At 38.9% G+C, this 27,968-nt stretch overlaps 1 protein-coding gene across 1 annotated transcript in view; it reads left to right on the forward strand.

Annotated features, from left to right (window-relative positions):
• Positions 1-27,968, forward strand: part of cngb1a (cyclic nucleotide gated channel subunit beta 1a) — a 128,256-nt gene that overhangs the window by 28,967 nt on the left and 71,321 nt on the right. The window contains exons 2-7 of the mRNA XM_074656700.1: positions 21,488-21,631; positions 23,639-23,678; positions 26,227-26,275; positions 27,061-27,160; positions 27,324-27,340; positions 27,683-27,697. Of these exons, the coding sequence (XP_074512801.1) occupies positions 21,488-21,631; positions 23,639-23,678; positions 26,227-26,275; positions 27,061-27,160; positions 27,324-27,340; positions 27,683-27,697 (365 nt within the window). The remainder of the gene's footprint in view (positions 1-21,487; positions 21,632-23,638; positions 23,679-26,226; positions 26,276-27,060; positions 27,161-27,323; positions 27,341-27,682; positions 27,698-27,968) is intronic.

The following is a 27,968-nucleotide window of genomic DNA, read 5'->3' on the forward strand; positions in this document are numbered from 1 at the left end:
AATGTTTCTAATGTTTTTAATGTCTCTAATGTTTCTAATGTCTCTAATGTCTCTAAGGTTTCTAATGTCTCTAATGTCTCTAATGTTTCTAATGTCTCTAATGTCTCTAATATCTCTAATGTCTCTAATGTTTTTAATGTCTCTAATGTTTCTAATGTTTTTAATGTCTCTAATGTTTCTAATGTCTCTAATGTCTCTAAGGTTTTTAATGTCTCTAATGTTTCTAATGTTTCTAATGTTTCTAATGTTTTTAATGTCTCTAATGTTTCTAATGTCTCTAATGTCTCTAAGGTTTTTAATGTCTCTAATGTTTCTAATGTCTCTAAGGTTTCTAATGTCTCTAATGTCTCTAATGTTTCTAATGTCTCTAATGTCTCTAATATCTCTAATGTCTCTAATGTTTCTAATGTCTCTAATGTTTTTAATGTCTCTAATGTCTCTAATGTTTCTAATGTTTCTAATGTTTCTAATGTTTTTAATGTCTCTAATGTTTCTAATGTTTCTAATGTCTCTAAGGTTTCTAATGTCTCTAATGTCTCTAATGTCTCTAATGTCTCTAATGTTTCTAATGTCTCTAATGTCTCTAAGGTTTTTAATGTCTCTAATGTTTCTAATGTTTCTAATGTTTCTAATGTTTTTAATGTCTCTAATGTTTCTAATGTCTCTAATGTCTCTAAGGTTTTTAATGTCTCTAATGTTTCTAATGTCTCTAAGGTTTCTAATGTCTCTAATGTCTCTAATGTTTCTAATGTCTCTAATGTCTCTAATATCTCTAATGTCTCTAATGTTTCTAATGTCTCTAATGTTTTTAATGTCTCTAATGTCTCTAATGTTTCTAATGTTTCTAATGTTTCTAATGTTTTTAATGTCTCTAATGTTTCTAATGTTTCTAATGTCTCTAAGGTTTCTAATGTCTCTAATGTTTTTAATGTCTCTAATGTTTTTAATGTCTCTAATGTCTCTAATGTCTCTAATGTCTCTAAGGTTTCTAATGTCTCTAATGTCTCTAATGTCTCTAATATCTCTAATGTCTCTAATGTTTTTAATGTCTCTAATGTCTCTAATGTTTCTAATGTTTCTAATGTTTCTAATGTTTTTAATGTCTCTAATGTTTCTAATGTCTCTAATGTCTCTAAGGTTTCTAATGTCTCTAATGTCTCTAATGTCTCTAATATCTCTAATGTCTCTAATGTTTTTAATGTCTCTAATGTCTCTAATGTTTCTAATGTTTCTAATGTTTCTAATGTTTTTAATGTCTCTAATGTTTCTAATGTTTTTAATGTCTCTAATGTCTCTAATGTTTCTAATGTCTCTAATGTCTCTAAGGTTTCTAATGTCTCTAATGTCTCTAATGTTTCTAATGTTTCTAATGTTTTTAATGTCTCTAATGTTTTTAATGTCTCTAATGTCTCTAATGTCTCTAATGTTTCTAATGTTTTTAATGTCTCTAATGTTTCTAATGTTTTTAATGTTTCTAATGTTTTTAATGTCTCTAATGTTTTTAATGTCTCTAATGTCTCTAATGTTTCTAATGTCTCTAATGTTTCTAATGTTTCTAATGTCTCTAATGTCTCTAATGTCTCTAATGTTTCTAATGTTTCTAATGTTTTTAATGTCTCTAATGTTTTTAATGTCTCTAATGTCTCTAATGTTTCTAATGTCTCTAATGTTTTTAATGTCTCTAATGTCTCTAATGTCTCTAATGTTTCTAATGTTTCTAATGTTTTTAATGTCTCTAATGTTTTTAATGTCTCTAATGTCTCTAATGTTTCTAATTTCTCTAATGTCTCTAAGGTTTCTAATGTTTTTAATGTCTCTAATGTTTCTAATGTTTTTAATGTCTCTAATGTTTCTAATGTTTTTAATGTCTCTAATGTTTCTAAGGTTTCTAATGTTTTTAATGTCTCTAATGTTTCTAATGTTTTTAATGTCTCTAATGTCTCTAATGTTTCTAATGTTTCTAATGCCTCTAATGTCTCTAATGTTTTTAATGTCTCTAATGTCTCTAATGTTTCTAATGTCTCTAATGTCTCTAATGTCTCTAATGTCTCTAATGTTTCTAATGTTTCTAATGCCTCTAATGTCTCTAATGTTTTTAATGTCTCTAATGTCTCTAATGTTTCTAATGTCTCTAATGTCTCTAATGTTTCTAATTTCTCTAATGTCTCTAATGTCTCTAATGTTTTTAATGTCTCTAATGTCTCTAATGTTTCTAATGTTTCTAATGTTTCTAATGTTTTTAATGTCTCTAATGTTTCTAATGTTTTTAATGTCTCTAATGTCTCTAATGTTTCTAATGTCTCTAATGTCTCTAAGGTTTCTAATGTCTCTAATGTCTCTAATGTTTCTAATGTTTTTAATGTCTCTAATGTTTCTAATGTTTTTAATGTTTCTAATGTTTTTAATGTCTCTAATGTTTTTAATGTCTCTAATGTTTCTAATGTCTCTAATGTCTCTAATGTTTTTAATGTTTCTAATGTTTTTAATGTCTCTAATGTTTTTAATGTCTCTAATGTCTCTAATGTTTCTAATGTTTCTAATGTTTCTAATGTTTTTAATGTCTCTAATGTTTCTAATGTTTTTAATGTCTCTAATGTCTCTAATGTTTCTAATGTCTCTAATGTCTCTAAGGTTTCTAATGTCTCTAATGTCTCTAATGTTTCTAATGTTTTTAATGTCTCTAATGTTTCTAATGTTTTTAATGTTTCTAATGTTTTTAATGTCTCTAATGTTTTTAATGTCTCTAATGTTTCTAATGTCTCTAATGTCTCTAATGTTTTTAATGTCTCTAATGTTTTTAATGTCTCTAATGTTTCTAATGTCTCTAATGTCTCTAATGTTTCTAATGTTTTTAATGTCTCTAATGTTTCTAATGTTTTTAATGTTTCTAATGTTTTTAATGTCTCTAATGTTTTTAATGTCTCTAAGGTTTCTAATGTCTCTAATGTCTCTAATGTTTTTAATGTTTCTAATGTTTTTAATGTCTCTAATGTTTTTAATGTCTCTAATGTCTCTAATGTTTCTAATGTCTCTAAGGTTTCTAATGTCTCTAATGTCTCTAATGTTTCTAATGTTTTTAATGTCTCTAATGTTTCTAATGTTTTTAATGTTTCTAATGTTTTTAATGTCTCTAATGTTTTTAATGTCTCTAATGTCTCTAATGTTTCTAATGTCTCTAAGGTTTCTAATGTCTCTAATGTCTCTAATGTTTCTAATGTTTCTAATGTCTCTAATGTCTCTAAGGTTTCTAATGTCTCTAATGTCTCTAATGTTTCTAATGTTTCTAATGTCTCTAATGTTTCTAATGTTTTTAATGTTTCTAATGTTTTTAATGTTTTTAATGTCTCTAATGTTTTTAATGTCTCTAATGTCTCTAATGTTTCTAATGTTTCTAATGTCTCTAATGTTTTTAATGTTTTTAATGTTTCTAATGTTTTTAATGTTTTTAATGTCTCTAATGTTTTTAATGTCTCTAATGTCTCTAATGTTTCTAATTTCTCTAATGTCTCTAAGGTTTCTAATGTCTCTAATGTCTCTAATGTTTCTAATGTTTCTAATGTCTCTAATGTTTCTAATGTTTTTAATGTTTTTAATGTCTCTAATGTTTTTAATGTTTTTAATGTCTCTAATGTTTTTAATGTCTCTAATGTCTCTAATGTTTCTAATTTCTCTAATGTCTCTAAGGTTTCTAATGTTTTTAATGTCTCTAAGGTTTCTAATGTTTTTAATGTCTCTAATGTTTTTAATGTCTCTAATGTTTCTAATGTTTTTAATGTCTCTAATGTTTTTAATGTCTCTAATGTCTCTAATGTTTTTAATGTCTCTAATGTCTCTAATGTTTCTAATTTCTCTAATGTCTCTAAGGTTTCTAATGTTTTTAATGTCTCTAATGTTTCTAATGTTTTTAATGTCTCTAATGTTTCTAATGTTTTTAATGTCTCTAATGTCTCTAATGTTTCTAATGTTTCTAATGCCTCTAATGTTTCTAATAGAAAATGTACATTAGAATGGAGGATGGAGGATGGAGAACTGTCAGATCAAACTACAGGTGTCCTTTCTAGATTCTCTGTATTATTGTTATATATAGTATATAATATATTATGTTATTATAGTCTGTTAACACTGAGAGCTTCAGAGTCCAGCTTCAGAGTCCAGCTTCAGAGTCCAGCTTCAGCTGGGTGTGTTTGATTTATTGAGCAGGACGTGCCAGAGGGAGTGTCAGCAGGAGAGGCTGCCGATAAGGAGAACGGATCACTGAACACACCTTCAGTATCTGGAGCCGTCTGGAGACGTCTGGACCGCTACAGGTACAGTTATGTAACAGTGAACTTCAGTGTGTTGGTAGAAATCATTAACTCAGAAACAATGAAGTTATTAAGACGATCTAACAAAACATTAACAGGAAGGGTGTGAGGGTCAGCGTTCCGTCGCCTAGCAACAGCTGATACAAACAGTCCTCAAGTTTCAGAAATATGTCTTTGTCTGTCCAAGACTCAAAGATATTCACTTTAAACAACAGTAGTAGTACTAGTACTAATATATTCAGTTTAAACAATAGTAGTAGTACTAGTACAATATATTCAGTTTAAACAGTAGTAGTAGTACTAGTACAATATATTCAGTTTAAACAGTAGTAGTAGTACTAGTATAATATTCAGTAGTTTTTTACCACTGAACGTAAAAGAGACAAACTGGACGTTTATTCCCAAATGAATCTGATTCTTAAACGTCTTTCACAGCAGAGATTAAGACATTAAGACATTAAGACATTAAAGGGACTATTTGTAACTTTTGAAGCGTATAAATGTAGCGGGTCGCCACACATGCGCGCTCGCATATGCGCGTTCGCGTGTAGCCGCTGCCTGTCCTCCTCTGCCTGCTTGCCTTCACTCAGACAGCGCGCGCGTTCTCGTTCAGCTCGCTCCACCTCTAGACGTGAACGCGCGCTCCCTCCACACTGCAGAAGAGTTAGTTTAGCTCTGAGAATATCTAGTGAATGCACAGTGGACGTTTGTGCAGAAATAACTGCTGCAGCTCCTCCAGACCAACAGAGGTTTCCCGTGTCTTGTGAAGTGACGGAGCTCATCAGCTAGTAACGCTGTCGTCTCGTTACCGACCGGGTGCAGGTGTCTCCTCTGCTCTCTCCGGCTGCGGGAGGAGAGAGCAGAGGAGACACGGTGCAGAGCCCCGCTGCATCAGCCTGCGCAGAGGCAGGAAAAGCCAACACTAGGATCAGATCTAAATCATGTTCATGGAGAGACCTTGGTCTGGTCAGCTAACATTACTGCCAAGAAGCTGAAATATAGAGTGATATTGTGGTTTTAGCTGACGTGTGTCTCCTCACTGTGTTGAGTGATGCTCCTTCAGGTATATTGAGAGCGAGCAAGCGCGAGCTCGACGCTGACTTTCGTTGACTTCACGGCCACAGGTGTCGCTGTTAAGAAGCATTTCTGAAAGTTACAAATAGTCCCTTTAAGACATTAAGACATTTAGACATTAAGACATTTAGACATTAAGACATTTAGACATTTAGACATTAAGACATTAAGACATTTAGACATTAAGACATTAAGACATTAAGACATTTAGACATTTAGACATTAAGACATTAAGACATTTAGACATTTAGACATTTAGACATTAAGACATTAAGACATTTAGACATTTAGACATTAAGACATTTAGACATTAAGACATTAAGACATTTAGACATTTAGACATTAAGACATTAAGACATTTAGACATTTAGACATTTAGACATTAAGACATTAAGACATTAAGACATTAAGACATTTAGACATTAAGACATTAAGACATTAAGACATTAAGACATTTAGACATTTAGACATTAAGACATTAAGACATTTAGACATTAAGACATTAAGACATTAAGACATTTAGACATTAAGACATTAAGACATTTAGACATTTAGACATTAAGACATTAAGACATTTAGACATTAAGACATTTAGACATTAAGACATTAAGACATTTAGACATTAAGACATTTAGACATTAAGACATTTAGACATTAAGACATTTAGACATTAAGACATTAAGACATTTAGACATTTAGACATTTAGACATTTAGACATTTAGACATTTAGACATTAAGACATTAAGACATTAAGACATTTAGACATTAAGACATTAAGACATTTAGACATTAAGACATTAAGACATTAAGACATTTAGACATTTAGACATTAAGACATTTAGACATTTAGACATTTAGACATTAAGACATTTAGACATTTAGACATTTAGACATTAAGACATTTAGACATTTAGACATTTAGACATTTAGACATTTAGACATTTAGACATTAAGACATTAAGACATTTAGACATTTAGACATTAAGACATTTAGACATTTAGACATTAAGACATTTAGACATTTAGACATTAAGACATTTAGACATTAAGACATTTAGACATTTAGACATTTAGACATTAAGACATTAAGACATTTAGACATTAAGACATTTAGACATTTAGACATTTAGACATTTAGACATTAAGACATTTAGACATTAAGACATTTAGACATTTAGACATTAAGACATTAAGACATTAAGACATTTAGACATTTAGACATTAAGACATTAAGACATTTAGACATTTAGACATTTAGACATTAAGACATTAAGACATTTAGACATTTAGACATTAAGACATTTAGACATTAAGACATTTAGACATTAAGACATTTAGACATTTAGACATTAAGACATTAAGACATTAAGACATTTAGACATTTAGACATTTAGACATTTAGACATTAAGACATTAAGACATTAAGACATTTAGACATTAAGACATTAAGACATTTAGACATTAAGACATTAAGACATTTAGACATTAAGACATTAAGACATTAAGACATTTAGACATTAAGACATTAAGACATTTAGACATTTAGACATTAAGACATTAAGACATTTAGACATTAAGACATTTAGACATTAAGACATTAAGACATTTAGACATTAAGACATTTAGACATTAAGACATTTAGACATTAAGACATTTAGACATTAAGACATTAAGACATTAAGACATTAAGACATTTAGACATTTAGACATTTAGACATTAAGACATTTAGACATTAAGACATTTAGACATTAAGACATTTAGACATTTAGACATTAAGACATTTAGACATTAAGACATTAAGACATTTAGACATTAAGACATTTAGACATTAAGACATTAAGACATTTAGACATTAAGACATTTAGACATTAAGACATTTAGACATTTAGACATTAAGACATTTAGACATTTAGACATTTAGACATTTACACTTAGTAGTTAGTGTTATTAATCAAAATGTCTGCTGTGAAAAAGGTCTTCAGAACATCAGGAAGGATTCCCACCGGCCTCCTCAGGGAGACTTCAGCTCTCAACACCATCTACTCTACCATCCAGCTGTTAGAACATCAGGAAGGATTCCCACCAGCCTCCTCAGGGAGACTTCAGCTCAAAAACACATTCTTCACTAACTCAGAAACTCAGAGCAGGTTAGAAACAGATAAACGCTTCCTGTTGTTTCACAGTTGATCTCCACTAGATCTGAATCTCTCTGTGTTCTCTCTGTTCTCTGGGTTCTCTGTGTTCTCTCTGTTCTCTGGGTTCTCTGGGTTCTCTGTGTTCTCTGTGTTCTCTCTGTTCTCTGTGTTCTCTCTGTTCCCTGTGTTCTCTGTGTTCTCTGTGTTCTGTGTTCTCTGGGTTCTCTCTGTTCTCTGAGTCTCTCTGTGTTCTCTCTGTTCCTTGTGTTCTCTGTGTTCTCTCTGTTCTCTGTGTTCTCTGTGTTCTCTGGGTTCTCTGTGTTCCCTGTGTTCTCTGTGTTCTCTGTGTTCTCTGGGTTCTCTGTGTTCTCTGTGTTCTCTGTGTTCTCTGTGTTCTCTCTGTTCTCTCTGTTCTCTGTGTTCTCTCTGTTCTCTGTGTTCTCTCTGTTTCCTGTGTTCTCTGTGTTCTCTGTGTTCTCTGGGTTCTATGTTCTCTGGGTTCTGTGTTCTTACCTTCAGCAGCGAGTAGCTCCGGTATGATCCAGGACAGGATGGGGTGGGGTGTTTAAATACACACTCTCTCACACACGCACACACACACACACACACTCCCTCACACACACACTCCCTCACACACACACTCCCTCACACACACACTCCCTCACACACACACTCCCTCCCTATCTGGATGACTCAGTGGACTAAACTTTTACACATGGACATAAATTCCTCACTGAGGTTCAGAGCGCCTCGCCTGCTTCCTGCCTCTACTGCAGTACTGCTTTCTGATTGGTTGGCAGGTGTCCATTAAAGGAGCGTACGGAGACGTTAAAGGAGCGTAAGGAGGCGTTAAAGGAGCGTAAGGAGACGTTAAAGGAGCGTAAGGAGACGTTAAAGGAGCATACGGAGACATTAAAGGAGCGTACGGAGACATTAAAGGAGCGTACGGAGACGTTAAAGGAGCGTAAGGAGGCGTTAAAGGAGCATACGGAGACATTAAAGGAGCGTACGGAGACGTTAAAGGAGCGTAAGGAGACGTTAAAGGAGCGTAAGGAGGCGTTAAAGGAGCGTAAGGAGACGTTAAAGGAGCGTAAGGAGACATTAAAGGAGCATACGGAGACATTAAAGGAGCGTACGGAGACATTAAAGGAGCGTACGGAGACGTTAAAGGAGCGTAAGGAGGCGTTAAAGGAGCGTAAGGAGGCGTTAAACGAGCGTACGGAGACGTTAAAGGAGCGTAAGGAGGCGTTAAACGAGCGTACGGAGACATTAAAGGAGCGTACGGAGACATTAAAGGAGCGTACGGAGACGTTAAAGGAGCGTAAGGAGGCGTTAAACGAGCGTACGGAGACGTTAAAGGAGCGTAAGGAGACATTAAAGGAGCATACGGAGACGTTAAAGGAGCGTACGGAGACGTTAAAGGAGCGTAAGGAGACGTTAAAGGAGCGTAAGGAGACGTTAAAGGAGCGTGAGGAGACGTTAAAGGAGCGTACGGAGACATTAAAGGAGCGTACGGAGACGTTAAAGGAGCGTAAGGAGGCGTTAAAGGAGCGTACGGAGATGTTAAAGGAGCGTAAGGAGACATTAAAGGAGCATACGGAGACGTTAAAGGAGCGTACGGAGACATTAAAGGAGCGTCGGAGACGTTAAAGGAGCGTAAGGAGGCGTTAAAGGAGCGTAAGGAGACGTCAAAGGAGCGTAAGGAGACATTAAAGGAGCATACGGAGACATTAAAGGAGCGTACGGAGACGTTAAAGGAGCGTACGGAGACGTTAAAGGAGCGTAAGGAGGCGTTAAAGGAGCGTACGGAGACGTTAAAGGAGCGTAAGGAGACATTAAAGGAGCATACGGAGACGTTAAAGGAGCGTACGGAGACATTAAAGGAGTGTACGGAGACGTTAAAGGAGCGTAAGGAGACGTTAAAGGAGCGTAAGGAGACATTAAAGGAGCGTACGGAGACGTTAAAGGAGCATACGGAGACGTTAAAGGAGCGTACGGAGACATTAAAGGAGCGTACGGAGACGTTAAAGGAGCGTAAGGAGGCGTTAAAGGAGCGTAAGGAGACATTAAAGGAGCATACGGAGACGTTAAAGGAGCGTACGGAGACATTAAAGGAGCGTACGGAGACGTTAAAGGAGCGTAAGGAGGCGTTAAAGGAGCGTAAGGAGACATTAAAGGAGCATACGGAGACATTAAAGGAGCATACGGAGACATTAAAGGAGCGTACGGAGACATTAAAGGAGCGTACGGAGACGTTAAAGGAGCGTACGGAGACGTTAAAGGAGCGTAAGGAGACATTAAAGGAGCATACGGAGACGTTAAAGGAGCGTACGGAGACATTAAAGGAGTGTAAGGAGGCATTAAAGGAGCGTACGGAGACATTAAAGGAGCGTAAGGAGACATTAAAGGAGCATAAGGAGACATTAAAGGAGCGTACGGAGACGTTAAAGGAGCGTACGGAGATGTTAAAGGAGCGTAAGGATACATTAAAGGAGCATACGGAGACATTAAAGGAGCGTACGGAGACGTTAAAGGAGCGTACGGAGACGTTAAAGGAGCGTAAGGAGGCGTTAAAGGAGCGTACGGAGACGTTAAAGGAGCGTAAGGAGACATTAAAGGAGCATACGGAGACGTTAAAGGAGCGTACGGAGACATTAAAGGAGCGTAAGGAGGCGTTAAAGGAGCGTAAGGAGACGTTAAAGGAGCGTAAGGAGACATTAAAGGAGCGTAAGGAGACGTTAAAGGAGCGTAAGGAGACGTTAAAGGAGCGTGAGGAGACGTTAAAGGAGCGTACGGAGACATTAAAGGAGCGTACGGAGACGTTAAAGGAGCGTAAGGAGGCGTTAAAGGAGCGTAAGGAGACGTTAAAGGAGCGTAAGGAGACGTTAAAGGAGCATAAGGACACATTAAAGGAGCGTAAGGAGACATTAAAGGAGCGTAAGGAGACATTAAAGGAGCGTAAGGAGACGTTAAAGGAGCGTAAGGAGGCGTTAAAGGAGCATAAGGAGACATTAAAGGAGAGTAAGGAGACATTAAAGGAGCATAAGGAGACATTAAAGGAGCGTAAGGAGACGTTAAAGGAGCATAAGGAGACATTAAAGGAGCGTAAGGAGACATTAAAGGAGCATAAGGAGACATTAAAGGAGCGTAAGGAGACATTAAAGGAGCATACGGAGACGTTACAGGAGCGTACGGAGACATTAAAGGAGCGTACGGAGACGTTGAAGGAGCGTAAGGAGGCGTTAAAGGAGCGTAAGGAGACATTAAAGGAGCATACGGAGACATTAAAGGAGCATACGGAGACATTAAAGGAGCGTACGGAGACATTAAAGGAGCGTACGGAGACGTTAAAGGAGCGTAAGGAGGCGTTAAAGGAGCGTACGGAGACGTTAAAGGAGCGTAAGGAGACATTAAAGGAGCATACGGAGACGTTAAAGGAGCGTACGGAGACATTAAAGGAGCATAAGGAGACATTAAAGGAGCATAAGGAGACATTAAAGGAGAGTAAGGAGACATTAAAGGAGCATAAGGAGACATTAAAGGAGCGTAAGGAGACATTAAAGGAGCATAAGGAGACATTAAAGGAGCGTAAGGAGACATTAAAGGAGCATAAGGAGACATTAAAGGAGAGTAAGGAGACATTAAAGGAGCATAAGGAGACATTAAAGGAGCATAAGGAGACATTAAAGGAGCATAAGGAGACATTAAAGGAGCATAAGGAGACATTAAAGGAGAGTAAGGAGACATTAAAGGAGCGTAAGGAGACATTAAAGGAGCGTAAGGAGACATTAAAGGAGAGTAAGGAGACATTAAAGGAGAGTAAGGAGACATTAAAGGAGCATAAGGAGACATTAAAGGAGCGTAAGGAGACATTAAAGGAGCGTAAGGAGACATTAAAGGAGCGTAAGGAGACATTAAAGGAGCATAAGGAGACATTAAAGGAGAGTAAGGAGACATTAAAGGAGCATAAGGAGACATTAAAGGAGAGTAAGGAGACATTAAAGGAGAGTAAGGAGACATTAAAGGAGCATAAGGAGACATTAAAGGAGAGTAAGGAGACATTAAAGGAGCATAAGGAGACATTAAAGGAGAGTAAGGAGACATTAAATGAGAGTAAGGAGACATTAAAGGAGCATAAGGAGACATTAAATGAGAGTAAGGAGACATTAAAGGAGCATAAGGAGACATTAAAGGAGAGTAAGGAGACATTAAAGGAGCATAAGGAGACATTAAAGGAGAGTAAGGAGACATTAAAGGAGCATAAGGAGACATTAAATGAGAGTAAGGAGACATTAAAGGAGCATAAGGAGACATTAAAGGAGAGTAAGGAGACATTAAAGGAGCATAAGGAGACATTAAAGGAGCATAAGGAGACATTAAATGAGAGTAAGGAGACATTAAAGGAGCATAAGGAGACATTAAAGGAGAGTAAGGAGACATTAAAGGAGCATAAGGAGACATTAAAGGAGAGTAAGGAGACATTAAATGAGAGTAAGGAGACATTAAAGGAGCATAAGGAGACATTAAAGGAGCATAAGGAGACATTAAAGGAGAGTAAGGAGACATTAAATGAGCGTACGGAGGGTCTGAACCTGAACCTGAACCAGGAGGGTCTGAACCTGAACCTGAACCAGGAGGGTCTGAACCTGAACCTGAACCAGGAGGGTCTGAACCTGAACCTGAACCAGGAGGGTCTTAACCTGAACCTGAACCAGAAGGGTCTTAACCTGAACCTGAACCAGGAGGGTCTTAACCTGAACCTGAACCAGGAGGGTCTGAACCTGAACCTGAACCAGGAGGGTCTGAACCTGAACCTGAACCAGGAGGGTCTGAACCTGAACCTGAACCAGGAGGGTTTGTGTGATGGACCTGATGAGCAGACATCTGGTCTGTTCTCAGGTGTGATCTGGATCAGGGAGCTCAAATCCTCTGTTTGGCTGACGCTGGTCTTAACCTCGTTAGCAGCTAATCCCCTCAGAGCTACATGAACAGCTTTAACCTGGAACTGCTGCTACACAGATAATAATAATAATATATACATATATAATAATAATAATAATAATAATAATAATAATAATAATAATAATAATATATATATAATAATAATAATAATATAATATATAATAATAATAATAATAATATATATATAATGATATATATATAATAATAATAATAATAATAATAATAATAATAATAATATAATAATAATGATAATATATAATAATAATAATAATAATAATGATAATATATAATAATAATAATAATAATAATAATAATATAATAATAATGATAATATATAATAATAATAATAATAATATATATATAATAATAATAATAATAATAATAATATAATAATAATAATAATATATAATAATAATAATAATAATATAATAATAATGATAATATATAATAATAATAATAATAATAATAATAATAATATAATAATAATGATAATATATAATAATAATAATAATAATATATATATAATAATAATAATAATATATATATAATAATAATAATAATAATAATAATAATAATAATAATAATAATAATATATATATTATAATAATAATAATAATATATATATAATAATAATAATATATATATAATAATAATAATAATAATAATATATAATATATAATATATAATACTTATAAGAAATAACAATAACAATAATAATAATAATAATAACAATAATAATAATATACATATATAATAATAATAATAATAATAATAATAATAATATATATAATACATATAATATATAATAATAATAATAATAATAATAATAATAATATATAATAATAATAATAATATATATAATAATAATAATAATAATAATATATATATAATATATAATAATAATATATATATATAATAATAATAATAACAATAATAATAACAATCTCTCTGTGGATCATTTCATCTAAAATAAGGTAAAGAAAAATAAGTTAAAGGAGAAACATTTAAAAGTGTAATAAAAACCAACGGTACGTGAGTGAGTGTAAAAGTCAGGCTGGGTACCATCAGTACCACCAGGCCGGGTACAGTCAGGCCGGGTACTGTCAGGCCGGGTACAGTCAGGCCGGGTACAGTCAGGCCGGGTACTGTCAGGCCGGGTACTGTCAGGCCGGGTACAGTCAGGCCGGGTACAGTCAGGCCGGGTACCGTCAGGCCGGCTACCATCAGTACCGTCAATCCAGGTACCGTCAGTTCAGTAAGGCCGGGTACTGTCAGGCCGGGACTGTCAGTACCGTAAGGCCGGGTACAGTCAGATCGGGTACCGTCAGTACCGTCAATCCAGGTACCGTCAGTACAGTCAGGCCGGGTACGGTCAGTACCGTCAGGCCGGGTACAGTCAGGCCAGGTACAGTCAGGCCGGGTACCGTCAGGCCGGGTACAGTCAATACCGTCAGGCCGGGTACAGTCAGGCCGGGTACAGTCAAGCCGGGTACAGTCAGTACCGTCAGGCCGGGTACAGTCAGGCCGGGTACAGTCAGGCCGGGTACCGTCAGGCCGGGTACAGTCAGGCCGGGTACCATCAGGCCAGGTACCGTCAGGCAGGGTACCGTCAGTACAGTCAGGCCGGGTACCGTCAGTACCGTCAGGCCGGCTACAGTCAGGCTGGGTACCGTCAGTACCGTCAGGCCGGCTACAGTCAGGCCGGGTACCGTCAGTACCGTCAGGCCGGCTACGGTCAGGCCGGCTACAATCAGGCCGGGTACCGTCAGTACCGTCAGGCCGGCTACAGTCAGGGCGGGTACCGTCAGGCCGGGTACCGTCAGTACCGTCAGGCCAGGTACCGTCAGTACCGTCAGGCCGGGTACCGTCAGGCCGGGTACCGTCAGGCCGGGTACCGTCAATACCGTCAGGCCGGGTACCGTCAGGCCGGGTACCGTGGTTCGGTTCATCAACTAGAGGAACCCTTCATGTTTCAGCTTTTGGGTGTTTAATCTGAGCCCTCATTGGTCCGTCCGTCTCACTCTGCCCTCCCTCAGTAATCCTGTTAGCAGAGTTCCTCCATAATCCCCCACAGAGCTCAGATCCCTGCAGCTCTTCACCGCTTCTTCACCGCCGCCGGGATGCTGCTGGACCCTGACTGAGCTACTAAGGTAGGACCAGAGACCACCAGACCTCACCCCCTAGACCCCTAACCCTAGAGACCACCAGACTACACCCCCTAGACCCCTAACCCTAGAGACCACCAGACTACACCCCCTAGACCCCTAACCCTAGAGACCACCAGACTACACCCCCTAGACCCCTAACCCTAGAGACCACCAGACCACACCCCCTAGACCCCTAACCCTAGAGACCACCAGACCACACCCCCTAGACCTCTAACCCTAGAGACCACCAGCACATGGACCACACCCCCTAGACCCCCTAACCCTAGAGACCACCAGACTACACCCCCTAGACCCCTAACCCTAGAGACCACCAGACCACACCCCCTAGACCCCTAACCCTAGAGACCACCAGACCACACCCCCTAGACCTCTAACCCTAGAGACCACCAGCACATGGACTACACCCCCTAGACCAGGGGTGCCCACATTTTTTCAGCATGCGAGCTACTTATAAAATGACCAAGTCAAAATGATCTACCTACTATAAAAATGCAAACCATATATTTATTTATAAATATATTGAGTATTCTTTATATGTACAATATATGTTGGTGTACCTTGCATAACTGCATGAACCCATATTGTACAATATAACTCTGTACATTTTTTGTCATTACCTTACTCTGATGACTTGCACTGAATGGAATCAGCCAGGGATGCATAGTCCGGACAGTAGCTGCTGATAGCCAGCCTCAAGCACACTTCCAAATGATCATCAGTCAAGGTGGAACGGTATTTGGACTTAATAATCTTCATGTGGGAAAAGGCTGACTCGCATAAATAAGTGGAGCCGAATAATGCAGTCAAGGAGGTAGCACATTTCCTCATGTTGGGGTACTTTTCCTCTGTGAGTAAGTTCCAGAACTGTCCATGAGCCCTGGACTGAAGCTGAATGTCAGCTTGTAGTGTCAAAATCTCATCCTCCACTCCAGATGAGTTCAGGTGAAACAGTGTTGCAATTTGTTGACGTCTATTTTAAAAAAAAAAAAAAATTTTTTTTTGTTTTTTTGTTTTTTTTAATGCCATGCGATCTACCCACACTACCTTCGCGATCGACCGGTAGATCGCGATCGACGTATTGGGCACCCCTGCCCTAGACCCCCTAACCCTAGAGACCCCCAGCAGACCAGGGCTTTTTTTGTCCAACGTGGTCTGGATCAACCCAAGCCTGTTAGAGTCCTGTTAGCTGGACTCAGGACTCGTCTTTGGGAGTCTAACGGGTTCTGTCCAGATTAATGATGAGCGACGGGCCACAGAGACCACGGTCCGGTTCTGAAACCAGAGGGGACCAAAGTGCCGGCTCACATTGGGTCCTCCGGTGACTGGTTAACTGGTTGATGTTCTGACTGGTTAACTTGTTGATGTTCTGACTGGTTAACTGGTTAACTTGTTAGGGTCCAACAAACAGGACTTTAACCTTGAGACCGTAAAGAGGTTCTAATCTCAATGTTAAATAAAGGTTCTATATAGAACGCTGTTTTGGTTTGATTTGTCAGTTATGTTAGGGACGTGTTTTACGTTAGTGACGTGTTTTACGTTAGTGACTTGTTTTACGTTAATGACGTGTTTTACGTTAGTGACGTGTTTTACTTTAGTGACTTGTTTTATGTTAGTGACTTGTTTTACGTTATTGACGTGTTTTACATTAGTGACGTGTTTTACGTTAGTGACTTGTTTTACGTTAGTGACGTGTTTTACGTTAGTGACGTGTTTTACGTTAGTGACTTGTTTTATGTTAGTGACTTGTTTTACGTAGTGACGTGTTTTACGTTAGTGACTTGTTTTACGTTAGTGACGTGTTTTACGTTAGTGACGTGTTTTACGTTAGTGACTTGTTTTACGTTAGTGACGTGTTTTACGTTAGTGACTTGTTTTACGTTAGTGACGTGTTTTACGTGATCGACGTGTTTTACGTGATCGACGTGTTTTACGTTAGTGACTTGTTTTACGTTAGTGACGTGTTTTACGTGATCGACGTGTTTTACGTTAGTGACTTGTTTTACGTTAGTGACGTGTTTTACGTTAGCGACGTGTTTTACGTTAGGGACTTGTTTTACGTAGTGACGTGTTTTACATAGTGACGTGTTTTACGTTAGTGACGTGTTTTATGTTAGTGACTTGTTTTACGTTAGTGACGTGTTTTACGTGATCGACGTGTTTTACGTGATCGACGTGTTTTACGTTAGTGACTTGTTTTACGTTAGTGACGTGTTTTACGTTAGCGACGTGTTTTACATTAGCGACGTGTTTTACGCTAGTGACGTGTTTTACGCTAGTGACGTGTTTTACGCTAGTGATGTGTTTTACGTAAGTGACGTGTTTTACGTGATCGACGTGTTTGACGTGATCGACGTGTTTTACGTTAGCGACGTGTTTTACGTTAGCGACGTGTTTTACGTTAGCGACGTGTTTTACGTTAGTGACGTGTTTTACGTTAGTGACTTGTTTTACGTTAGTGACGTGTTTTACGTTAGCGACGTGTTTTACGTTAGCGACGTGTTTTACGCTAGTGACGTGTTTTACGTGATCGACGTGTTTTACGTGATCGACGTGTTTTACGTTAGTGACGTGTTTTACGTGATCAACGTGTTTTACGTTAGCGATGTGTTTTACGTTAGCGACGTGTTTTACGTTAGCGACGTGTTTTACATTAGTGACTTATTTTACGTTAGTGACGTGTTTTACGTTAGTGACGTGTTTTACGTTAGTGACGTGTTTTACTTTGGTGACGTGTTTTACTTTAGTGATGTGTTTTACGTTAGTGACATGTTTTACTTTGGTGACGTGTTTTACGTTAGTGACGTGTTTTACGTTAGTGACGTGTTTTACGTTGGTGATGTGTTTTACTTTGGTGACGTGTTTTACTTTGGTGACGTGTTTTACTTTAGTGACTTGTTTTACGTTAGTGACTTGTTTTACGTTAGAGACATGTTTACGTTAGCGACGTGTTTTACGTTAGCGATGTGTTTTACGTTAGTGACGTGTTTTACGTTAGGGACGAGTTTACGTTAGGGACGAGTTTACGTTAGGGACGAGTTTACGTTAGTGACGTGTTTTACGTTAGTGACGTGTTTTAGGTTAGCGACGTGTTTTATGTTAGCGACGTGTTTTACGTTAGCGACGTGTTTTACTTTGGTGACGTGTTTTACTTTGGTGACGTGTTTTACGTTAGTGACGTGTTTTACTTTGGTGACGTGTTTTACTTTGGTGACGTGTTTTACGTTAATGACGTGTTTTACTTTGGTGACGTGTTTTACTTTGGTGACGAGTTTTACTTTGGTGACGTGTTTTACGTTAATGACGTGTTTTACTTTGGTGACGTGTTTTACGTTAATGACGTGTTTTACTTTGGTGACGTGTTTTACGTTAGTGACGTGTTTTACTTTAGTGACGTGTTTTACGTTAGTGACGTGTTTTAGTGACGTGTTTTACGTTAGTGACGTGTTTTCAGTGCTTCTGTTACGTTGTTTCTGTACGTATTTTACTTAGTTTACGTTGTTATTTTAAGCCCGACCAGGATGTTTTCCCTTCAGCTGACGAGGTGGTTCTGTTTTCTGGTTAAATGTCTCTGAAGCTAAGTTGAAGTTGTGAGTGAGCAGCTGGACGGAGGTTCTGATCACGGCTGTTATCAGCTGGAGGAGCTCCTGAGGTGGATTAGGGTCACCGTCACCGTCACCGTCAGGGAGCTCTAATTGAGGCTTACACTCAGCCAGACATGATCTGAACACCAGTAAGAACAGAGAGAGAGTAATCACATATAATAATATATATATAAACTGGAAAAACAAAGTTTGGAAACTTGTGTTTGGTGGATTATTTCTCTGTTGTATCAATGCTAATGGTCATTGTATTTTACATGGTTGGAAAGCCTGTTTATTTACCTTCACAATGATGTCACACTTGTAAGGATCATGCATTTGTGGGATGAGCAGCACAGCTGATGATGTGGGGAGCCCCGGTGCCGATGGTAAACAGTGTATTTTCCTATTGGTGTTGACTCTTGTTGTGAGTTGTTTGGTGGATGATTGAACTCTCTATCAGTAACAAGGAACAAACAAGACATATTGATTGATTGAATCCACCGTCAGGAGCCTCAGTAGCGGTGGAAGATCCATACGCAGCCACAACAGCCTGGCACCTCCTCCTCATGCTGGTCACCAACCTGGTCACACGTTGCTGTGGGATGGCGTTCCATTCCTCAACCAGGATTGGTTGCATGTCAGCCAGCGTGGTTGTGTTGGTCACTCTAACACGTTCAGCACGCCCAACCTGATCCTACAAGTGTTGAATTGGGTTGAGGTGTGGACTCTTGGCAGGCCGTTCCATTCTCTCTCCTCCCACATTGTGGAGGTAGTCTGTGATAACCCTGGCTCTGTGGGGGGGGCGTTGTTTCTTGGAGGATGAAGTTAGGTGCCAGATTGTGGAGATATGGGATCACCACTGGCTGCAGAATCTCATCCTGATATCTCCCTGCATTGAGATGGCCTTCAATGATGACGAGCCTTGTTTTGCCAGTGAGGGAGATGCCCCCCCCCCACACCATGACACTGCCCCACCAGAAGCTGTTACTCCATCGGTTCAACAATCAGCATAGCGTTCTCCACGTCGTCTCCATACTTTGACCTGCCATCCAACTTTGGCAGACAGAACCTGGACTCATCACTGAACATGACATTCCCCCACATGTTCAGGTTCCATTGTCTGTGTTGGAGACACCAGCGCCAACGGGCCTGACGGTGACGTCATTGCAGGCTTCCTGGTAGCCTTATGAGAATACACTGTTTACCATTGGCAGAGCATTTTGGAACATTGTTCTTGGGCGCTCCCCACATAATCAGCTGTGCTGCTCATCCCACAAATACATGATCCTTACAAGTGTGACATCATTGTGAAGGTAAATAAACAGGCTTTCCAACGATGTAGAATACAATGACCATTAGCATTAGCATCACCATTAGCATTGATACAACAGAGAAATAATCCACCAAACACAAGTTAACTACTTTGTTTTTCCAGTATATATATTATTATATGTGATTACTCTCTCTCTGTTCTTACTGGTGTTCAGATATGTTTTATTTCTATAATAATATAATGACGATATAAATAACCTGGAGTCTTGTGTTGGAACAATTCATTGGGTGTCATTGAAAGTGAGTATATATATAATATCAAATCAAATCAAATCAAATCAATTTATTTTTGTATAGCGTCAAATCACAACAGAAGTTATCTCAAGACGCTTTATATATAGAGCAGGTCTATGACCGTACACCATAGTTTAGAGACCCAACAGGATCCACCAAGCGCACTGTGGCCAGGAACAACTCCCCGATTACTGGGAAGAAACCTGGAGCAGAACCGGGCTCAGGGCGGGCGGCCATCTGCCGAGACCGGCTGGGGGGATAGATAGATAGATAGAGAGAGAGAGCGAGAGAGAGAGAGAGAGATAGATAGAGAGAGAGAGATAGAGAAGCAGCCACAATAGCAGTCTAGCAGCTGTAATAGCTAATACAAGTAGGACTGATAACACAAAACCAATAGTGGTGGATGGAAAGAGTGATAATACAACTATCGGAAAGCCAGCACTGTCCAGCATCTCTCCTCAGTACGTCCATGTGTGTTGGTGTGGGACGTCCCTGTGATCGATGCCCGTGCGTTGGTTCCTGCAGCATCAGCATGCTTGCTGGGAGCTCTTGATGTCTTTGGCAGTGATTGAGAAGTGTTATTCTCCAGGCTGCCACATTGTCACTAGGTGTTGGAAATCCCTCGTTAGCATTGGTAGTCCCTCGTACAGACGTAGTTAATTAGGGATGGTAGCAGTTGGTGTCAAGCAGGCACCGACGCGGCAGCAGATGCAGCCACAATACCGGAGACCACCAAGATCCAGGTGAAACCCTGCTCCAAGTGTACCCATGCTCCAGGTATAACCTCGCTCCCTGGTGTGATCCCGCTCCAGGTATAACCTCGCTCCCTGGTGTGATCCCGCTCCAGGTATGACCTCACTCCAGGTGTGACCCCGCTCCACGGTTAGCTGCGAGACAAGGAGGCACAAGGACTCCCGGGAAGGAATGAAGTTAGTAACAACATGGACATGGGACATGAGTATATACAGAAGGAGAGGGGAGCTCAGTGTGTCATAGGAAGTTCCTTATGACAGTGTGTCATAGGAAGTCCCCCGGCAGTCTATGCCTATAGCAGCTTAAGTATAAGCGTTATCAAAGAGGAAAGTCTTTAGCCTACTCTTAAATGTAGAGACGGTGTCTGCCTCCCGGACTGAAACTGGGAGCTGGTTCCAGAGAAGAGGAGCTTGATAGCTGAAGGCTCTGGCTCCCATTCTACGTTTGGAGACTCTAGGAACCTCAAGTAACCCTGCATTCTGTGAGCGCAGTGCTCTAGTGGGGTAGTAGGGTACTATGAGCTCTTTAAGATATGATGGGGCCTGACCGTTTAGCGCTTTGTAGGTGAGGAGGACGACTTTAAAATCTATTCTGGATTTTACAGGCAGCCAGTGCAGAGAAGCTAATACAGGCATAATATGATCTCTAGTTCTAGTTCTAGTCAGAACACGTGCTGCAGCATTCTGGATCAACTGGAGAGTCTTTAGAGACTTATTGGATATATATATGTATATATATATATTCACACTGACTGGGATCAAATGTTAAATACATCAGAGGAAGTCAACAGGTTCAAACATTTTATTTATCTAAAGATATACAAAGTATTTTTTTGATTGTGTGAAAATTGTTGTTTTCTAAAGAAAGACAGAAAAGAGGAACCTTAAATCCAGATGTGAGCAGCTGCTGTGTGTTTGTGTGTTTGTGTGTCTGTCGGTGCAGATGTTGAGCTGGGTGGTCAAAGTGGTTCCTCAGCCGCCGGAGCCTCCGCCCAAAAGCGTCCCGGAGCAGGAGGAGGTTAAACCAACCGCTGCCCCGCCCCCTGCCGCGGCTCCGCCTCCTGTAGCCAAGACGCCTCCCGTCACTGTAAGCCACGCCCCTTTATTACTTTATGACCATCACATTTATTTATCACGTCCGTCTGGTCTCTTCTAGCCCATGTTAGAAGATCAGTTTCTGTTTTCTAGTAGAGTTTTAAATCCTCCACGTTCAGTAGTATTACAAGTATTACTACAGTAGTATTACAAGTCTTACTACAGTAGTATTACAAGTCTTACTACAGTAGTATTACAAGTCTTACTACAGTAGTATTACAAGTCTTACTACAGTAGTATTACAAGTCTTACTACAGTAGTATTACAAGTATTACTACAGTAGTATTACAAGTATTACTACAGTAGTATTACAAGTATTACTACAGTAGTATTACAAGTCTTACTACAGTAGTATTACAAGTCTTACTACAGTAGTATTACAAGTATTACTACAGTAGTATTACAAGTCTTACTACAGTAGTATTACAAGTATTACTACAGTAGTATTACAAGTATTACTACAGTAGTATTACAAGTCTTACTACAGTAGTATTACAAGTATTACTACAGTAGTATTACAAGTCTTACTACAGTAGTATTACAAGTATTACTACAGTAGTATTACAAGTCTTACTACAGTAGTATTACAAGTATTACTACAGTAGTATTACAAGTCTTACTACAGTAGTATTACAAGTCTTACTACAGTAGTATTACAAGTATTACTACAGTAGTATTACAAGTCTTACTACAGTAGTATTACAAGTATTACTACAGTAGTATTACAAGTCTTACTACAGTAGTATTACAAGTATTACTACAGTAGTATTACAAGTCTTACTACAGTAGTATTACAAGTCTTACTACAGTAGTATTACAAGTATTACTACAGTAGTATTACAAGTATTACTACAGTAGTATTACAAGTATTACTACAGTAGTATTACAAGTCTTACTACAGTAGTATTACAAGTCTTACTACAGTAGTATTACAAGTATTACTACAGTAGTATTACAAGTATTACTACAGTAGTATTACAAGTATTACTACAGTAGTATTACAAGTCTTACTACAGTAGTATTACAAGTATTACTACAGTAGTATTACAAGTATTACTACAGTAGTATTACAAGTCTTACTACAGTAGTATTACAAGTATTACTACAGTAGTATTACAAGTATTACTACAGTAGTATTACAAGTATTACTACAGTAGTATTACAAGTCTTACTACAGTAGTATTACAAGTCTTACTACAGTAGTATTACAAGTATTACTACAGTAGTATTACAAGTCTTACTACAGTAGTATTACAAGTATTACTACAGTAGTATTACAAGTATTACTACAGTAGTATTACAAGTCTTACTACAGTAGTATTACAAGTATTACTACAGTAGTATTACAAGTCTTACTACAGTAGTATTACAAGTATTACTACAGTAGTATTACAAGTCTTACTACAGTAGTATTACAAGTATTACTACAGTAGTATTACAAGTCTTACTACAGTAGTATTACAAGTCTTACTACAGTAGTATTACAAGTATTACTACAGTAGTATTACAAGTCTTACTACAGTAGTATTACAAGTATTACTACAGTAGTATTACAAGTCTTACTACAGTAGTATTACAAGTATTACTACAGTAGTATTACAAGTCTTACTACAGTAGTATTACAAGTCTTACTACAGTAGTATTACAAGTATTACTACAGTAGTATTACAAGTATTACTACAGTAGTATTACAAGTATTACTACAGTAGTATTACAAGTCTTACTACAGTAGTATTACAAGTCTTACTACAGTAGTATTACAAGTATTACTACAGTAGTATTACAAGTATTACTACAGTAGTATTACAAGTATTACTACAGTAGTATTACAAGTCTTACTACAGTAGTATTACAAGTATTACTACCATGACTTCACAAAGAGGACTTTAAATATGAATCAGATCACATGTTTGTATTATTTGATGATGATGATGATGATGATGATGATGATGATGATGATGATGATGATGATGATGATGTCATCGTGTGTCTTCAACAGGAGAAGAAAGTGACGTTTCAGGATGAGTGCAGACCTGAAGGTAGTCCAGACCACACCCCCTAGACCCCTAGACCCCTAGACCCCTAACCCTAGAGACCACCAGACCACACCCCCTAGACCCCTAGACCCCTAGACCCCTAACCCTAGAGACCACCAGACTACACCCCCTAGACCCCTAACCCTAGAGACCACCAGACTACACCCCCTAGACCCCTAACCCTAGAGACCACCAGACCTCACCCCCTAGACCCCTAACCCTAGAAACCACCAGACCACACCCCCTAGACCCCTAACCCTAGAGATCACCAGACCACACCCCCTAGACCCCTAACCCTAGAAACCACCAGACCACACCCCCTAGACCCCTAACCCTAGAAACCACCAGACCACACCCCCTAGATGTCTCTCACAGTCAACGTCATGTTGGTCAGCAACCTACAAACATGGATATACAGTATACATATATACATAAACATACATCTCTGTTTCATTCTTCACTCTGAACATAGAAACATGTATACATATAAACATACTGTATATATATATAAACATAAACATGTACTGTATATATATATAAACATAAACATGTACTGTATATATATATATATACACATATACACATATATATATATACTGGTAAATAAAGTTGTTAACTTGTGTTTGGTGGATTATTTCTCTGTTGTATCAATGCTAATGGTGATGCTAATGCTAATGGTCATTGTATTCTACATGGTTGAAAGCCTGTTTATTTACCTTCACAATGATGTCACACTTGTAAGGATCATGCATTTGTGGGATGAGCAGCACAGCTGATGATGTGGGGAGCGCCCAAGAACAATGTTCCAAAATGCTCTGCCGATGGTAAACAGTGTATTCTCATAAGGCTACCAGGAAGCCTGCAATGACTGCCCTTCACCGTCAGGCCCGTTGGCGCTGGTGTCGACAACACAGACAATGGAACCTGAACATGTGGGGGAATGTCATGTTCAGTGATGAGTCCAGGTTCTGTCTGTTAAAGTTGGATGGCAGGTCAAAGTATGGAGACGACGTGGAGAACGCTATGCTGATTGTTGAACCGATGGAGTAACAGCTTTTGGTGGGGGCAGTGTCATGGTGTGGGGGGGGGCATCTCCCTCACTGGCAAAACAAGGCTTGTCATCATTGAAGGCCATCTCAATGCAGGGAGATATCAGGATGAGATTCTGCAGCCAGTGGTGATCCCATATCTCCACAATCTGGCACCTAACTTCATCCTCCAAGAAACAACGCCCCCCCCACAGAGCCAGGGTTATCACAGACTACCTCCACAATGTGGGAGGAGAGAGAATGGAACGGCCTCCAAGAGTCCACACCTCAACCCAATTCAACACTTGTAGGATCAGCTTAGGCGTGCTGTACGTGTTAGAGTGACCAACACAACCACGCTGGCTGACCTGCAACCAATCCTGGTTGAGGAATGGAACGCCATCCCACAGCAACGTGTGACCAGGTTGGTGACCAGCATGAGGAGGAGGTGCCAGGTTGTTGTGGCTGCGTATGGATCTTCCACCGCTACTGAGGCTCCTGACGGTGGATTCAATCAATCAATATGTCTTGTTTGTTCCTTGCTACTGATAGAGAGTTCAATCATCCACCAAACAACTCACAACAAGAGTCAACACCAACAGGAGAATACACTGTTTACCATCGGCACCGGGGCTCCACACATCATCAGCTGTGCTGCTCATCCCACAAATGCATGATCCTTACAAGTGTGACATCATTGTGAAGGTAAATAAACAGGCTTTCAACCATGTAGAATACAATGACCATTAGCATTGGAACAACAGAGAAATAATCCACCAAACACAAGTTTACCTACTTTGTTTTTCCAGTTTATATATATATACATATAAACATGTATACATATACACATAAACATGTATACATATACACATAAACAAGTATACATATACACATAAACAAGTATACATATACACATAAACAAGTATACATATACACATAAACATGTATTCATATACACATAAACATGTATACATATTGTATACACATAAACAAGTATACATACTGTATACACATAAACATGTATACATATACACATAAACATGTATACATATACACATAAACAAGTATACATATACACATAAACAAGTATACATATACACATAAACAAGTATACATATACACATAAACATGTATTCATATACACATAAACATGTATACATACTGTATACACATAAACATGTATACATATACACATAAACATGTATACATATACACATAAACAAGTATACATATACACATAAACAAGTATACATATACACATAAACATGTATTCATATACACATAAACATGTATACATACTGTATACACATAAACATGTATACATATACACATAAACATGTATACATATACACATAAACAAGTATACATATACACATAAACATGTATTCATATACACATAAACATGTATACATACTGTATACACATAAACATGTATACATATACACATAAACAAGTATACATACTGTATACACATAAACATGTATACATATACACATAAACATACATCTGTGTTTTATCAACAGCTCCAAAAGCTGCCAAACTCAACCAGGAAGCACCAGCCGAGGACAACGGGTGAGTTCTTCTGATGACATCACCGTGATGATATATAATATACGTATACATATTATATACGTAATGACGTATATTATATACTGTACATACTGTATATAATATACAGTATGTACAGTATGTGTGAACATGAGTGTTTGTGTGGAGCAGCGATGACATCATCTAAATGAGATGATGAAGCCGTATGCTGGCGTCTGTAAAGTAATCTGATTACAGTAGTAGAGTTAGTGTTATTCATGACATCATAATGGGACCATCTGACCGCAGGGCCCCAAATAACACGTGCATGTGCACGGCAGTGCACGTGAAATTTGAGCTGTGCACGTAATCCTCACGCCCTCTCACGCCCTCTCACGCCCTCTCAAGCCACACGTCAGTTCTCTCCCGCAGAGAAGAAGTCATGTAAGACTGATGACGGGACGGACGAGACAGAGCTGCGTCTAAACGCCATTAAACGCCGTTAAACACCGTTAAATACCGCTCTCACGCCCGCCTATATTACACATCGTGTATTCAAGAAGTTCTGCTGAGTTTGTGTTGAGACGTGACGCTGAGACGTGACGCTGAGACGTGACTCTGAGACGTGACTCTGAGACGTGACGCTGAGACGTGACGCTGAGACGTGACGCTGAGACGTGACGCTGAGACGTGACTCTGAGACGTGACGCTGAGACGTGACGCTGAGACGTGACTCTGAGACGTGACGCTGAGACGTGACGCTGAGACGTGACTCTGAGACGTGACTCTGAGAGAACTGAAGGTTAGAACTGGTCCTGTTCTGTCCTCAGACCTGCAGGATCTCAGCCCGGTGTGTTGATGTGGATCAGCACCGCTCTGCCTCAACCGGTACTCTCTCCAAAGCTGAGTCGAGCCAACTCCACCACCAAGGTGAGCACCAGATCCTGACCCAGGATCGGGTACTGACCCGGGATCAGATGCTGACCCGGTATCAGACCTTACAACAGAGTCCAGGTGTCCTGGATGTCATGGTAATGTCTCCATGTCTTCTCCTTCCTTCACCCCCCCGACCCACCTGACCCCGTTCACACAGGAGGAACCATCAACGAGGTAAATATAATACAGGATCACTAGTTCACATTCTGAACTCTAGTCTGGACTTGGACTTGTTTTGATACGACTTGAGTCTGGACTTGGACTTGTTTTGATACGACTTGAGTCTGGACTTGGACTTGTGTTGGATTATGGTGAGATGACGGACTAGAAGGTCTCTCTTCCCAGCGAGCCGCTACAACAGTTTACAGCTCTGATGTTGTACGAGTTCCTGATGTTCTCTCTGTGTTCTCTCTGTGTTCCCTCTGTGTTCCCTCTGTGTTTCCTCTGTGTTTCCTCTGTGTTCCCTCTGTGTTCTCTCTGTGTTCCCTCTGTGTTCTCTCTGTGTTCCTTTTCCAGTAAACCTGAAGACCAGTAAGTAACTACAGGAAACATTTCCTGCCAAATAGTGAGCTGCTTTTTAATCCCCTCAACAGAAAGAGTGCCAAATAGTGAGCCGCCTTATGACCTGCGTTTACAGATAGTTACAGATAGTTACAGATAGTCACAGATAGTTATAGATAGTCACAGATAGTCACAGATAGTCACAGATAGTCACAGATAGTTACAGATAGTCACAGATAGTCACAGATAGTCACAGATAGTTACAGATAGTCACAGATAGTTACAGATAGTCACAGATAGT

This window comes from Sebastes fasciatus, chromosome 2, assembly GCF_043250625.1.
Source record: "Sebastes fasciatus isolate fSebFas1 chromosome 2, fSebFas1.pri, whole genome shotgun sequence".
Taxonomy (NCBI): Eukaryota; Metazoa; Chordata; class Actinopteri; order Perciformes; family Sebastidae; genus Sebastes; species Sebastes fasciatus.